At 41.6% G+C, this 16,840-nt stretch overlaps 1 protein-coding gene across 2 annotated transcripts; it reads right to left on the minus strand.

Annotated features, from left to right (window-relative positions):
- Window positions 1-3,293: 3,293 nt before the first annotated feature.
- FETUB (fetuin B) lies at window positions 3,294-15,001 on the minus strand. Of its 2 annotated transcripts, XM_045502654.1 has the most exons (7): window positions 14,710-14,993; window positions 14,260-14,373; window positions 12,402-12,489; window positions 10,068-10,231; window positions 9,215-9,316; window positions 4,920-5,003; window positions 3,294-3,773 (listed from the first exon to the last, which is right to left on the minus strand). In XM_045502654.1, exons 1-7 carry the CDS (start codon window positions 14,932-14,934, stop codon window positions 3,393-3,395), a joined length of 1,158 nt encoding a protein of 385 aa, XP_045358610.1. In that variant the 5' UTR covers window positions 14,935-14,993; the 3' UTR covers window positions 3,294-3,392. The 2 variants fall into 2 exon arrangements, with proteins under 2 accessions (XP_045358610.1, XP_045358611.1); XM_045502655.1 differs by lacking the exon at window positions 4,920-5,003 and having other exon boundaries at window positions 14,710-15,001.
- Window positions 15,002-16,840: the final 1,839 nt, after the last annotated feature.

Genomic DNA, 16,840 nt, shown 5'->3' on the forward strand with positions numbered 1-16,840 from the left:
CATGCACACACAATTGATTAAACAAAGTGTTTATGTATTTCTGTTGTGTAACCGGGGAGAGTCACCTTGACCCCTGGTTAAAATACCTGCCAACAGGCTGTAAATGATTAGTGGGTCCTGGGGACAGAAAGTTGAGACATGCCACTGGTGGGTGGGTGGACTTGTGATCTGCACAAAATCTGGATTTTTCTAGTAGTAATGGAGGCAGAGTGTGTTTTGGTGCATAGGCACTGTTTACCTTGGTGTGTGGGTGGGATTGGAAGTAAAGCAGGTTTCCTTCCTCTGCCTGCCAATCGCCGCCAGAAATCTCCCCATTGCTCCCCTGTTCAGATTATGTCCCCAACGTCCTCAGTAGAATGCAGCTGCATTATTTAAGGGAGGTAACACGTTAAACTCCTAATACCATAAAAGGAACTGAATTCTGAATAAGATGGAAGGATTAAACAGCTGTTAATTTGGAGTCAGATCTGAAGTTCAAACCTGCCCTGTTACTCTTAGTGTGTGATGCTGGGTAAGCTATAAAACCTCTCTGATTCTTAATTTTCTCATTTACGAAATGGGGATTCATCCCTTTTGGCTGGATCGTGTGATACTTAAATAGAAAACACAGATAAAGGAACCATGACAAGTCTTGGCACAGATTCAGGTACTGAATGCATGATGCTACGTAGTCTTGTTATTATTACCACTGGTGTGTCCGAGAAGAAGTTGGGGACGCCCCAACTTATCATTCACGGTTCTCAGTGGCCCCCTAAGCGTGCTAAAGAGAACTGGTTCATGTGGAAGAGAATGGTCGTGAGGGTAGTAGTCAAGCAATTGGATGCCCATCTCTGAGAAGGGGTTGGGTGGGCTGTACCTGGGAGGGACTCAGAATGGCCTTAAGCTGATATTGCGCCCCCATCCCTCCAGAGAAACAATGTAGCTGTATGCACTCTTCTTACCAGCATCTGACCAACATCAGAAAGGACCAGAGGGACTTAGCCGAGGTTCCCTCCTGAGACTAGTCCCTTAAACAGAAGCTCCCCACTCTCTGCTCCCTCTGCAGGGAATGTCCGTAAAGGCCATAGTAATAGTTCTCATACTAGAATCACCTGAGGGGCTTTTAAAAATCCTTGTGTTCAGGCCTCTCCCCGGAGTAATTAAATCAGGATCTCTTGGAATGGACCCAGGTACTGGTGTTTTGAAAACTTCCAGGTGATTCCAATGTGCATTCACGGTTGAGAACCACTGGGCTCTAAACAGATCCTGAATAGAGAGAAAGAGTTGAAAGAGAGAGAGAGGGAAGGGAGAGGGTATGTGAAAAGCAAGGCTTCACTTCCCAGAGTCCCAGGTTGGTTCAGCAAGGTACTAAAAACACGTTGTGAGTTACACTTGACATTGAACTTTTAATGTTAGCGACCCTAGCTTTTGAATACCGAAACAGGACCTCTTCAATGAAATGTAGAATGACAGAAATAGTCTGGAATCTGGCCAACGTGTTACTAAGGGGCTCTAACCTGTGGTGGGGCTGAGGGAAGTCTATCGATGAACACAAAAACGTATGTTTCAATGAGCCGAGCTCCTTCATTAAGGCTTCTATTCTTGCTGTACTGGCCACGCCTAGTATGGAGTGCCCTCAGGGAGCTAAATGCTGGTGGAGGGAAAGGCAGGACGTGGAAAGGCCCCCACAATGAGGATAAGCTTTTCCTACATTAGTTTTGCTGAGATTAAGGCATGCTCACGAAAGCAGCGGACATCCTTTCCCCCGACCTTCACTGAACCTTAAAGAGTTATCCAATGCTAGTGATACATTGTATTTCTTGCTAGACCCTGATTGAGACAGGGTCTAAGACTCCAAATGATGCCTCTACTTAATCGTTTTTCCTTCCTAAAGGATGCAGCTAAGAGTAACAGCATGTGAATATTGTCTACTGCTCTTAAACAAATGCTGTCAAGGCACAGAGGTGACTCTCCAAGAAATACCTGCCGGGATGAAAGACAACTGTTAACTCTGCAAATTCTCTGTTAGCTTTGCTAGAGCTTCCATAAAAAAGTACCGCAAACTGAGTGGTTTAAATGACAGAAATTGATCTTCTCACAATCCTGGAGCCTAGAAGTCCAAGGTCAAGGTTAGTCTCTTCTGAGGCCTAGCTCTCCTTGGCCACGTTTTCTCTGTGTCCCCACATGGTTTTGCTTGTATGCTCACCTGTGTCCTGATCTCTTCCTACAAGGATACCTGTCATGTTGGACTGGGGCCCGCCCTAATGATTTCATTTTAACAAAGTTACCTTTTTAAAGATCTATATCCAAATATAATCACATTCTGAGGTACTGGGGGTTAGGACTTCAGTATATGAATACTGGGGAAACAATTCAACCCATAACACCTGTCAAACTTCAAAAGATAGGTGTGTATATGTATATGCAGGTGTTACATGTATTTGTGTAAACGTATATACACACATAATATACATATATGTGTATATTTTATATACATATTTTTAAGTTTATTTATTTTGAGAGAGCGAGAATGAGCTGGGGAGGGGCAGACAGAGAGGGAGAGAGAGAATCCCAAGCAGGCTTGGTGCTGTCGGTGCAGAAACTGATGCAAGACTCGATCTCATCAACTGTGAGATCATGACCTGAGCTGAAGTCAAAAGTTGGACGCTTAACCGACTGAACCACCCAGGCACCCCTACCCTACATGTATTATTTTTTAAGTGAAAAAATTGAGAATGAATGTTGTTGGGCCCTTGATTTCCACTCTGAGCAAAACTATTAATGGAATCAGGAAGCTTCCCATCTTTGGAGCAGTGTTTGCTTCCCTCCAGGCTCAGCCATAGGCCGCAGACTCTGTATTCCAACAGTGAAGGTAAGTGAGTCTATCAAGTTCTGGGGAGTGGAGACTATTCAAACAGGTAAGAAGGAAACAAGATTCCACCCTCAGGCCGAAGGCTGTGCAGACAATATCTGACCAATACTTGCTGCTGAAATAATTATGGAATAAAGGGAGAATGAAACTCTGATGAATCCCAGTTTCTTGATACCCTTCAATTTTTATCTCATTTTGATCAAAAGAATCAGTGTGCTCTTGCCCAGATGGAAGAGGGCATACCTAAGTATAGCAGGCCCTGTATCAGAGATTTAGGTAAAAGTCAGTAAGATTGCAGAAGGAGAGGCTGAAGACATGAGAGGCACAGTGGCATCTGAACATGATATGAGGCCTTGGATGGTTCAGAAGGGATGCAGCCCAGTGTACAAGTAGAGAGTGTAGCCTCATAATCCCCACCTCCAGATAACATTATGAAACTGAGAAGAGTCAAAAAGATATACTTTATGAGTCACTCTGTACATTTGACTTCTCCTACAGGGGACCATGCCTTCACCTGAGGCATGAGAACTCTATGTGGTTCTCAAGGTGGGAGAACAAGAGGGTTGGCCTCCTGGGCTGGTCCTGGGCACTCAGCAGAGCGTTGTTCCTTCTTGGGGAATGGCAGGACAACCACCTTCTTCTCCTCAGGGTCCAAGAAGAGGAAGGAAACATCCAGACTTTCTCCCAGGGGATCTGCGGTGAGCTCCAACTGCACAGGGAAGGCCTCAACAGGGCTGTTTTCCTGAGCATCCTCAGGCTTCTTCTCATCATCCAAGTCGGGGAGGTACTGGACAGATCCTTTAGGCACGGCTTTGGAGGGCGAGTTAGTAGGGGCTATGATTTTCTGCTGGGACTCTTCCACTGTGGGGAGGTCCGCAGGTCCCTGGTTAGCTGCAGGGTTTTCCCCTCCAGGGGTGGGAACCTGAAATAAGAACATTTTCAAATAAGGGAACATTCCCTGGAAAACCTCCTGCCATACCTGGTATGGAACTAAGCTGTTCTGGGACTTTCTGATGGAAGGTTTCAAAGAGATACTGGCTAGGGGTGCCTGGGTGGCTCAGTTGGTTGAGTGTCAAACTCTTGATTTCGGCTCAGGTCATGATCCCAGGGTCATGGAATCAGCCCTGCATTGGGCTCAGTGCTGAGAGTGGAGCCTGCTTGAAATTCTCTTTCTCTGTCTCTGTCTCTCTCTCTCCCTTGGCCCCTCCCTCACCTACTCCCCACAGCTCTTTAAAATAAAATAAAAAATTAAGAAAAACAAAAACAAAGGGAGACCAGCTAGAGGGATGAACTTCAGGATTAAAAAGCAAAACCAGATAACAGAAGCTTGACTGCAAGCCTCACAAATTCAGAGCTGAACAGTGGTTCAGGGAGGTTAAATGGTCTCTTTCAAGTCCCTGGTGAGCCATCACTCTGCTCTCAGTAGTAAGTACAGCCCCAGCCATCTTATTGATTGCTTATTCATTGCCAGGCCAGGTACAGGGTCGTTCCTCCAATTCCTCTTAGGGTTTCCCATAGGGATCTGAATGAGGTGGGTGTTGCAACCCCATTCTACACACAAGGCAACCAAGACTCAGACAGGTAAGAACTTGCCCAGGGTCACACAGCTCGCAGGTGGCAGAAAGGACAGGGACCAGGTGTCCTGTGTCAATCATCCTCTCAACTACAGCTGGCTGCCTTATAGTAAACACTCAATAAATACTTTTGGAAAGGGACTGGATATTTCCAGTGAAACAACTTCTACCTGCAGTTCAGGGTAAGGCTCTTCAGGACACTGGATTTCAGTGTCAGAAATCCACTGGATTTCAGTGCTCAGAAGCCTGAGCCATCTGAGCTGGGATGTTCCTGTTTCTGAAGGAGTCTTATTTATTGTATAGGACCTCATTGTGACTAAAAAAAATAGTGTGATAGGTCTTTAGCCACCCTCAGGGTGTGGCCTTGGGGCAGCCTGAATACAGTGGTGATCACAGATTTTAGGAAATGAAAAGGAGAGGGTGGGGTAGGGGCCCATAGGATTTAGATGATCTGCTCTCTTCACAGGAAGACAAACAATTAGACTGAAAAATACCTGTGGTTCAAAGAAGTCACAAGTCACGGAGACAAACTTTTGTAATTCTCTTTCAGTCAGTGTACCTTTGCAAAGACCAACAGGCTAAAGACAGAGAAAACACAATGTCCTGTGAGTATTATGATTATTAATGACTATAAGTGGAAATCCATTAGCTTTCTGCTTGTGTAGACACACAGGCAATCAACAGTTTTATGTTCTTATCATGTTATGGGCAGACTCTGAGCCAGTTCTCACTAGATTATTTTTACCAAATAATCACCCAAACTAGGCTAAATCGCCTCCAGTGATGTGAAACTAAGGATTTCTTGAGGAACAAACCCAATTAGAAAATTCTTTGTATTGAGCAGAAATCTGTCTATAGAACATCTACCCCTTGGCCTTACTTCTACCCTTGGGTCATTTTGAAAACCTGTTTCCATCTCTCACGTAATGGTAGCCTTTTATGTATGTTCCACCCGAGTTTTCTCTTCTCACACAAACTTCCTCTCAGTTCCTTTGACTTTTTTAAAATTTAGAAATAAAATAATTTCATTTCCTTAATATAAATGTAGTAATAGTTATTTAGAATATGGATAAACAAAAAGAAAATTAAAGGACCTGTGACTGCATGGAAGTTAACTGTTTCCTACAATGATTTGGTTTCTTCTGACCTTTTTTCCTTTGCATACATATTTTTCTTCTAGATAAACAGGATTATGTTACATATTTTATTTTATAACTCTCTTTTGTCATTTAATAATATATTGTGAAAATCCTTTCATGGCACTGAATAGTCTTCTGTGATTTTCTTTATAATCGCTACCTAATATTCCTCTGCATTACTTAACAAATTCTTAGTTACTCCCTTTGGGTAAATTCCTAGAAGAGGGATTTTAGAGTCATACAGTGTACATATATTCGAGCACAAATAGAATATTTTAATAAAATGTTGCCTCGATTTCTAAAGAACTTTTAAGAATACTCACATGGAATTTACTAAAATGTGTCTAAATGGCTTGCCTGAATATTACTCTATCACTCATTTCCAGAATACGCAAAGAGAAGATTTGAAATTCCTTAAGATGGGAAAATTTATTAATGTAGAAGTCCTTGGAGAATGGTACTTCAGCTTCTTCCTTCTCCAATTCATCACCAAATCATATAGGGGATGGGCTCTGTGAGAACCTTCTGGAGAGACTGCAGTTACCTGTACCAAGCAGAGCCTGGTCACTCCCACTCTAAGATTTGCTGAGTTACTCTAATTCATAGGCCTACCTGGTGCTCTAACTAGAGTGGACCACTAAGAGGGAGTTTGTGGGCATACTTAACCTGTGAACCCTAGAGTTTGGGGACATATGGGCTATGAATATTGGTATCTGCTTCTCTCTCAGAGCATTCTGAAGGCAGGATCTTGGCTAAAGCAAGATCCTACTATGGTAGGGTAAGGAGACAGAGAGAAAAGAGAAGGATGTTCACACTGTTTGGAACAGGAAAAATGTGTGAGGGTTCCATGGGCTAAGCAAATGTCATAGGTAGGGCTCTTTTGAAAGTACCTACTAGGGGCGCCTGGGTGGCTTGGTTGGTTAAGCATCCAACTTCGACTCAGGTCATGATCTCACAGTCCGTGAGTTTGAGCCCCGCGTCAGGCTCTGTGCTGACAGCTCAGAGCCTGGAGCTTGTTTCAGATTCTGTGTCTCCCTCTCTCTCTGCTCCTCCCCTGTTCATGCTCTGTCTTTCTCTGTCTCAAAAATAAATAAATGTTAAAAAAAAAAAAAAAGAAAGAAAGTACCTACTCAAGGGACAATCTCCCAGAGAAGGGGCATTTAATAGTAAAAACCTGTGGGGGCTGAATCTGAGAAGGGTGGTTCCAAGGGGTCAGCTAGAGAATACATCATCCTGCCAAGAAAGGACCTCTGTACAAACCCACACCTGTATCGCCTGAGAGAAGCAGGTCTGGAACTTGCTTTATGGAGATCAAGAGAAAACTACAACTTCAGCTATATAAAAAAGACTTTGTACTTTTCTCTCTTATTGTCTCTCATTCTTCTTGGAACTTGGATGAGCCAGAATTAAGCAAAAGATTATAAAAGGGGAAGAAAAGTTGAGAGAATAGACCTGACCCCTTTCTCACATCAGGTCCTAAGCTCTAAGTCAGGCTGAAGCTACAGAGAGAGAAAAAAAACTTTGCATTGGGTAGAAGATAGAAGTTTTAGTTCAGAACTGATTGAACAGATTTTATTCATACCCCAGAGTGAATCTCAATTACCTAAGTGAAAGTGTTCTTATTACTGAAAATGAACAGAAAATTATGCGATCTGCCCCAGATGTTATTGACAAGTGAGAAAGTGAGACCCTACAGAATAGGATGAAGATGTTTTCCCAATTATTCCTTGAGAAAATTCACCTGGCTGATTACACGAGGCTTTTGAGACATACACTTTAGATTCAAAGACACGCATAGGTTGAAAGTTAAAAGATGGAAAAAATAAAAATAATGCAAACAATAACCAAAAGAGAGCTGGGATGGCTATACAAATATCACACAAAATTGATTTTAAGACAAAAATTGTTAGTAGAGACAAAGAAAAACACTTTATAATGCTAAAAAGTTCAATTTATTAGGAAGACACAACAACTATAAATATTTATGTACCTAACAACAAAGCCCCAAAGAACATAAGCAAAAACTGACAGAATTTGAGGGAGATAAGGACAAGTCAACAATAATGACTGGAAACCTCACTTTCAATAATGGATAGAACAACTATGCAGACCATCAACGAGGAAATAGAAGACTTGAAAAACACTATAAACCAACCATTACAGAATGCTCCACCTAATAACAAGCACAAAGTATACACTCTCCTCAAGTGTGCAAGGAACATTTTCCAGGATATACCTTATGTTAAATTATAAAACAAACTTCGATAAGTTTAAAAGAATTGAAATCAAATCAAGTATATTCTCAAAATACAATGGAATAAAATTAGAAGTAGATAACAGAAAAAACTGAGGAGTTTTGCAAATATTAGATAACATACTCCTATATAACCAATTGGTCAAAGAAGAGATCACAAAGAAAATTAGAAAATACTTTAAGATGAATGGAAACCAAAACAAAACATACGCAACTTAGATGCAGCTAAAACATTGCGAAGAAAATTTGCAGATGTAAATGTTATTTTTAAAAAAGAAAAAAATGAGGGGCACCTGGTTGGTTCAGTTAGGCATCCGACTTCTGCTTAGGTCATGATCTCATGGTTTGTGGGTTCAAGCCCCATGTCGGCTCTGTGCCAACAGTTCAGGGTCTGGAACCCGCTTCCAATTCTGTGTCTCCCTCTCTCTCTGCCCCTCCCCTGTTCGTGTTCTCTCTCTCTCTCTCTCTCAAAAATGAATAAACATGAAAAAAAAATTTTTTAAGAAAAAAATTGATAGCAAATCATTCACATAACTTTCCATCGTAAGAAACTAGAAAAAAAAAAAAGAACTAATCCCAAAGTAAGCAATAAGAAGGCCATAATAAAGAGCAGGAGGGAAATAAATGAACTAGATGATTAAAAAAAAAACAAAAAAAAAAACTTAAAGTTGATTCTTTGAAAAGATAAACGAAATTGACAAAACTTTAGCTAGACTGACCAAGAAAAAAAATGACTCAAATTACTAAAATTGGGATTAAATAGGGGATATTAAATCTAATATTTCAGAAATAAGAAGCAAATACTATGAACATCTTCCTGTATGCTGAGAAAGTAGGTAACATAGAGGAAATGTACAAATTCCTAGGAAGACACAGACTACCAAAACTTACTCAAGAAGAAACAGAAAATCTGAGTAGACCTATAACAAGTAAAGAGACTGAGTTATTAATCAAACAAAAACAAGAAGTTCTCACAGAGAAAAGCTCAGGACCAGATGGCTTCACTGGTGAATTCTAATGAACGTTTAAAGAAGAATGAACACCAATCCTTCACAAACTGTTCCAAAATAAAATCAAAGAGGAGGGAAAATTGCCCAACTCATTCTATGAAGCCAATATTAAACTCTTAGGAAATCAGGTAGAGACAATACAAGAAAACTATAAATTAATGTCTCTTATGATTATAAAAGGACAATCCTGTAAGAAACACTGGTAAACTGAATTCAGCAACATATAAGAAGAATTAAACAGCATTATCAATTGTTCCTTGAGGGGAAGAAAAGCATCTTATGCATTGTAACACCTCATGCAATAATTTATGCTCAATAAGTACATATAGAGATGACTTGTGAATGCAAATCCTAAATCATTTCTGAAGATGTTCAGGAATACTTACCACAGAGTCAGGGGGCTGAAGTGCACAGCTGCTGGCCTGGTGTTTGGTACACGGTGACTCTTTGATTAAGTACTCCACAAAGTAGGCAAAGCCAAACACCCACTGGTATGAGACAAGAGTTGGGAAATAAAAATCAAATCTTACCACATGGAGAAATGGTTTGGGTTTGGCAGCATTTTATTTATGGGAACTGTACATCCTCAGCGTCATTGTCAACACAGGCCTCCTGTTGACCCTGTATCCCCATCAAGATCAAAGCAAGTACTGCGATTTTGTTCCTTAAAAAACATAACATACCTTTCTTCCCTTCTTAAGGATTTGAAAGGGTTCTAAAAACCTTCCCTTAGGTGAGCTTATTTTTCCTCACTGGAGATTTGTTTTTAGTTTTTTGTCTATATAATTCATTCAACATGATCCAAATACAAATGAGCCACCATTTTCCCTACTCTGTGAAGCTCATAATCCACTCCGGGCCTTAAGATGCAGCACAAACTGACTTGCTAAACGGTCCGTGGTCAATCAAATATGCGCACGTGGCAGTCAATCAAATATGCGCATGTAGCAGCCAATAGTGAGCCTAAGTAGAATTGCCAAGGAGACTAGGAGTCCATTTCCCTTCTAGCCTGAAGGCGAATGAGGTGACATGCAGTCCCACGACTCTGGTGGAAATCCCATGGCAGTTTCAGAAACTGACACATGATTGAATTGTGCATCAGGCCTACTGAGGTAGAGAATGAAGAAAAGGCTTTCCAGTGCAAACTAAAAGGAGTGCCTTGATATCCACGTCTCAGCTTAAGCATGGACAGCAAGTGTTATGAGACACATTGCTGGCATAACAGCTCTTCAACCTCACCTGGCCAGAAGCCCGCGTGACTTGGAAGAGAGAGTATTGCTTTGACGCGCTCTCTTTGTTGTATTTTGCAAGGGACTCGGCAGCAGTTTCCAGAACCTTGGGATCTGACAACTTAAAGGGGCTGGGGCAGTCAGGGCACGTCGTGTGAATACTTCTTCGAGAAACTGTTGATGCCAAAGAGAGAAGTTGAAAAATAAAATTTCTTAGTGAGTTTTAATCCCACAAATCGTACGACCGCAAGAGGCAGAGATTGAAAAAAAAAAAAAAAAAAAAAAAAGCTAATCGTTTTGACAAGAATGGAGTAGAAAAGGCATTATCTGGAAAGAAAGCTGTCAACTGTGGGTTTTCTGCCATGAGTGTGTATTACTTTCATTATTCACAAAAAATTAAAGCAAGATTTTTTTCACCTCACACAAAGGTTTTTACCCTAGGAATTTTGTTCAAAAATACACAATATATGTGTTTATTTTGATGTAAAACCTTTTTCCCAGTTAGTTTAGTATCTTCCACCATCGTTGCCTCTGTCAGGCAGACTGAGTGTCTTAAAATGTTGGGATTTCATCACTGTCACGTCTAATCCACCTTTAAGTCCCCAACACCTAACACAAGGTCTATTGCATTGTAAGTGCTTATTACCAAATGCTTGTTGAATGAATGGATGAGTGAATGACATATGGAAGGTAGAAGCACACCCTCCCAGATGAGAAAATACAAGTGATGGGGAGTCTGGGTGGCTCAGTCAGTTAAGCGTCCGGCTTCAGCTCAGGTCATGGTCTCACAGTCTGTGAGTTCAAGCCCCATGTCGGGGTCTGTGCTAACAGCTCAGAGCCTGGGATCTGCTTTGGATTCTGTGTCTCCCTCTCTCTCTCTCTCTCTCTGCCCCTTCCCCACTCATGCTCTGTCTGTCTCTCTCAAAAATAAATAAGAACATTAAAATTTTTTTTTAAAAAATACAAATGAGCCAGAAACAAATATTGGTCAAATCACTGTGTGGACTGGATAGAATAATCAGGCTAAAGGTGTAGCCAGAATTTCTGATTGGGAGGACCTGGAGGTGGCAAAACTCATATGAATGTCAGGTAAGAGAACTTTTCTGGGAGTTATTTTTGTAGAGCAAACGCATCGTTTTGATCAATTGCGTGTTCATTTGCATGTATCTGGGCATATTGTGAGGCAGTTTCCTCAGCTTGTCCCTCCTGGCACCACCCCCATGTGTCACTTCCTGACCTCCCATACCTCTGGCACCTATGACTTCCATTTTCAGTTCCCATCTGCCTTGTTAGCTGTTCTCTTATTTACGTAAGACTCATCTTCACAACCAGGAAGCTTAAACCGTGGCTAAGAAACTATTTGCTCTGTTGTCTTATCTCCCAAAGGAACCAGCAACATTGTTATCTCCTAGAGCTTGTTAGAAATGCAGACTTTCAGGCCATACCCCAGATCTATAGAATCTGAATCTGCACTTGAACAAGACCCACCCGGGGAGTCACGGGCGCATAGTGGTTTGACAAGTAGCCATATCCTATTTTCCCATACCTTGGATGCTTGCTTTCCAAAGAAGGATCCAGAATAAATGCATATGCGTATTTGAAATGTCATTAGTTTCAGCCCCATTCTCAGTTCATTTATTCAACAATACTATGGACTCCTTACACCTGATAGGAACCCAGGGAGGGCTTTGGCAGGAAGGAAGAAGGAATACCTGTTCTATGTGATGTAAGATAGGAGACTCAAATAAAGGCAGTATGTTGTGTTCCAGGAGCGCTTAGGCTCAAGTTTTATAGGAATGAGAACAGGAGAGAAGCTTTCTTTTCTTGAATAGAGAACATGGTACAATAAGTGGCATTGGCGGGGGTCCGCAAAGAATGGGTGTAAGTTCTAAGGGCAGAAGGTATCAGGCAAGGGCATCCTCCGTGGAGGAGGAGGGACAGGCAGATGTGGAGATTGGAGAGTGCAATGTGTGTTCAGAAAATAGTGAAGGATCCAGCTACAAGAAGTGCAGAGTGGGTGTGGTCAGGGAAATAATAGCAGAGAGCTAGAGAGGGAGCCTGGGGACCTGCATAGAGATTATGCCAGTTACATCAGACTGAAAATTCAGGGTTTAATGCAGTCCTCACTAATAAGTGATTGCAGGTGGTTTAAGAAGATTCATCGTGGGAAGAGGAGCAGTGCAAGTTGGACTTCACGGGAGAGGCAAATACTGGATAGAAGAACGTGGCCTTGGTTTGAATAGGAAGTAAGGGTGGGAGAACCCTGTATACTCTAGGCATAGCCCTATTTCATGCTCTTTTTCCATATTTTATTAAAATGAACAAATTCAGAGGGCTCTCTTACCTGGGCGAAGAGTACAGTTGTAAGCAAGTACATAGAGAACTCTTCCTGGCCTGTTAACGTAAAATAATGCTTTGCATTGACCATAAACCTGGAACAGACAAACACATTTTATGACATCGTAGAAAAAACTCTGACTTTTAAAAATATCCCCCAGAAGGGAAGGAAAAATAAGATCAAAACAGAGAGGGAGGCAAACAGTAAGAGACTCTTAAACACAGAGAACAAACTGAGGGTTGCTGGAGGCGGTGGGTGGCTTAAATGGGTGACAGACATTAAGGAGGGCACTTTTCGGGATGACCACTGGGTGTGATATGTAAGAGATGAATCACTGGGTTCTACTCCTGAAGTCAAGACCACACTGTGTGTTAACTAACTTGAAGATAAAAGTAAAATAAAATATATATAAATAAATAATAATAAAAACATAGCCCCCGAATTAGACTGGATGCTTTATTTTTCAATAATGAAAAACAAAGATCAATTTTGGCAGTTTTGAGTGTGAGAAATCACCAGCAAATCAACAGTTTAACCTTCTTCTGAGACGCAGCTGGACCCCATCTCCCAGCCTCCTTCCAGCTTAGGTGTGACTGTGTATAACTGAGTTGCAACCACAGGAAGGTGAGAAGTGGCTGTAACAATTTCCACATAGCCCATGAAGCTCTGCCATGCGTGGCCTGCCCACCATGCTCTCTTTCCATAGCCTTATCCAGATGACCATGGCAGTCACAGAAACCACAAGTTGAAGGTGGCAGAGTCTGGAGCCACAATGTGGAAGGAACTTGGGTGTCCTCTTCATCAGGAATTTCTATTTTGAACTTTACATGAGTGAGAAATAAACTGCTATCACGTTGGAATCGGTATATACTTTTTAGGGTATGTATTATAAAAAGTTTTTTTAACGTTTATTCATTTTTTGAGAGAGAGAGACAGAGCATGAGTGGGAGAGGGGCAGAGAGAGAGAGAGAGACACAGAATCAGAAGCAGGCTGAGCGGTCAGCACAGAGCCCGAATGCGGGGCTCGAACCCACAAACTGTGAGACTGTAACCTGAGCTGAAGTCAGGTGCTTAACTGACTGAGCCACCCAGGTAACCCATTTTAGGGCATGTATCACAGCAGCTAGTGTCACCTTAACAAATATAATTCATAACAGGATAAACACACTCTTTGCTCATCAAAATCAGATAGGTGCAATTTGACAAATTTGGTTAAATGATTAGAAAAGTACTTTACTTCCAAACACAGTCCTGCCCTCAAAATATAGTTTCATATCGGTTAATGGAAATAACCTCAGGATAATTGAGAATCAAAAGAAAGCTGACTATGTTATTTTCAAGCCTCTTCAACAGTCGCCTTTGAAAGGATGGATTCTGAGGCCCTTTAGGTTCTAGGAATCCAGGAAATCCTTCCATGGCACCTCTGGGAGCTCTCATACTGTAAACCCTCCCTCTCCCCAGCCCCATGTCTCATATTAGTGTTCACTGAAACAAAAGCAAAATAAAATCAACAAAGAAGCTCTCCCTCCATTGCTTCTACAGTCTTCCTTAGATCCGCATCCACAGCACTGTATCTCTGATCTTTTTTCTCACAATTTGAACACTAGCTCAGAGACTACAGGAGGGTCTTGGAGGTAGGAAACAATTTGATGGCAACATCAATTCTGGGGCTATGGCTCCCACTGGGACTCACAGAAACTGCTTCGATTAGATGCTCTTTGATCCACAGCGCAGGAATAACGACATGGGCATTGTGCCCAAGAGATTATAATGAAGAACATTAAAGAGTGGCACATAGCGAGCAATCTTCATTCAGCTCAGAGGACACCTAGCTTCTCCAGAGCTCCTGGACACGAGCACTTACCGATTCATGAAGGGTCCTCACCCCACAGTCCTTCCATGTCTTCCTGCTGAGTACATGGCAGTAAGTCTCTAACACGTCCAGTGTGAAATAGAACAGAGATCCCAGGCTGTTAGCCTGTTGGAGGGGGTTGAGAAATGCATTGTGTCCCACGTGAAGCAGAAACCCCTAAAGACTGGCCAAAGAGTCTCTGTTATGGTACAGCCAAAGTCTGTGATGTTTGTGAAGATTTTTGACAACCCGTGGGACAGTAGAGAAGGGTCAGAGTACGATAACTATTAGCACAATAACAATAGGGGTGTGGAGCATACCCTGGCAGAGGAGAGGGGAGCGTTCTTAGCAGGGCTTCCAATTTGGAAAGTACCTGGCAATATGTGTCCCTGGGTCCCCCCTCCCTGGTTGTTCTCCTCAGCTTGTGCAAGCACATGCCCTGGACAGGGGACTGTCACTTGCCTGTCTGTGTTCTCGGACGTCGCTCACTCGGTTGAGGCTCAGCACGTAGCCATCCTTTCGGTCCCTGTTGATGTCCTGCAGGGCAAAGCCTGCCAATTCCAGAATACCTGAATCGTTGCAGCTGCGGATGATAGGAGGCCAGTATCTGAGGGGCGACAGGGGTGGAGATGTAGCCCCACAGCATGCAGCCAGTGCACAGAGCACCACCGGTAAGAGCAGACCCATTCTGTGGGGAACAAGGCCCAGTATGGGTAGAGCTACAGGGATGGGGCTGTTTATAGTGCTCTCTTTGTAATCACACTTTGAACCGGTAATCAGATTTGAAACACAGTGTCCCATTTTATCTCCTTGAATTCTAAGTGTGGACTTCCCTGAGTCAGTACTTTGCCTGGGATTTACCAAAGTTTCTAACCTTGGACTCCTGAGCAATCTCACAGTCATGGGTCATGTAAACAAACTTGTTTCCTAACCTTTTCCTAAGAAGCCATAATAAATACTTGGGTCAAGGCTTGTAGGATGTCATGAATGAATTCTGGTTTGTGTCCAGGGTCCACCTGAATCAGAATATGTGGGCTGTCATCTTCCCCCTTCTCCCCTAGCACCTGCCCTCCAGCTGATGTTCTGGGCTACACTAATAGTTATCCCCGGTATGGAACCCAGGGTTTGATCTCAATGGTACTCAGTGAGTTCAGATTTCCTTCGTGACCTCCCATATTCACCATTCTTGTTAGATCACATCACCTACATGAAGCACCAGTGACATTCCTAAAGCAATTTGGGATGTGGCTAGAAAGTGTTCTATTTAACCTTATTTAAGTTTTCTAAAACAAATACTGCATTTAAGTAAAGAAAAAAAAAAGAAGTGAATGGTACATCAATAGTTCTTGCATCATATTTCAAGCCCACCTCTCTGGATATGGATCTGTATGGAAGCAAACTCGTTACACACTGTGGTTAAGAAGAGATAGGTAATCATTCAGAATAGAAGGAGAGATAAAGAATTTCCCAAACTAAAACTAAAGGAGTTCATGACCATTAAACCATCCCTGCAAGAAATATTAAAGGGGACTCTTTGAGTAAAAAGGAGAAACCAAAAATGACAGTATAAACATAGGAAACATGGAAGCAGTAAAAATGAATATTCCTGCAAAAAAAAAAAAAACAGTCAAGAGACTCACACAAGAAAAAGGATATAAACTATAACAACATATACCCAAGATGTGAGGAGGAGAGAAGGGGTTCAAACTTGAATGACCAGCAATTGAATATACACTGCTATTTGCAGAAGAGGTTATGTACAAAATAATGGTAACCGTATCCAAAAGCCACTAATAAACATGCAAAGAATAAAGAGAATGAAATCCAAATATATTACTAGAGAAAATCAGCAAGACATGAGAGAAAGACAAGAAAGGATCAGAGAAACAACCACCAAACAAGTAATAAAATGGCAACAAATACATATCTATCAATAATAACTTTGAGTATAAATGGATTAAATGCTCCAGTCAAAAGACATGGGGTGACAGAATGGATATAAAAAAAAAAAAAAAAACAGACCCATCTGTAAGCTGCCTACAAGAAACTTATTTTAGACCTATAGACACCTGCAGATTCGAAGTGAGGGGATGGAGAAACATCGATCATGCAGATGGGTGTCAAAAGAAGGCCAGAGTGGCAATACTTACATCAGACAAAATAGACTTTAAAACAAAGACTTTAAAACAAAGAGACAAAGAAGGACACTATATAATAATAAAGGGGATAACCCAACAAGAAAATATAACAATTATAAATATTTATGCATGTAACATGGAAGCACCCAAATATATAAAACAGTTAACAACAAATAGAAAGTAACTAATCAATAACAATGCAATAATAGTAGAAGACTTTAAAACCCCACTTACACCAATGGACAGATCATCTAAACAGAAGGAGACAAGAAGGATTTTCTGACCACAACAGTATAAAACTTCAATTCGACCACAAGAAAAAATCTGGAAAGACCACAAATACATGGAGGTTAAAGAACACGCTACTAAACAATGAGTGGGTCAACCAGGAAATAAAAGAAGAAATAAAAAGTATATGGAAACAAATGAAAGTACAGTGGTCCAAAACCTCTGTG

This window comes from Leopardus geoffroyi, chromosome C2 (genome assembly GCF_018350155.1).
Source record: "Leopardus geoffroyi isolate Oge1 chromosome C2, O.geoffroyi_Oge1_pat1.0, whole genome shotgun sequence".
Lineage (NCBI taxonomy): Eukaryota > Metazoa > Chordata > Mammalia > Carnivora > Felidae > Leopardus > Leopardus geoffroyi.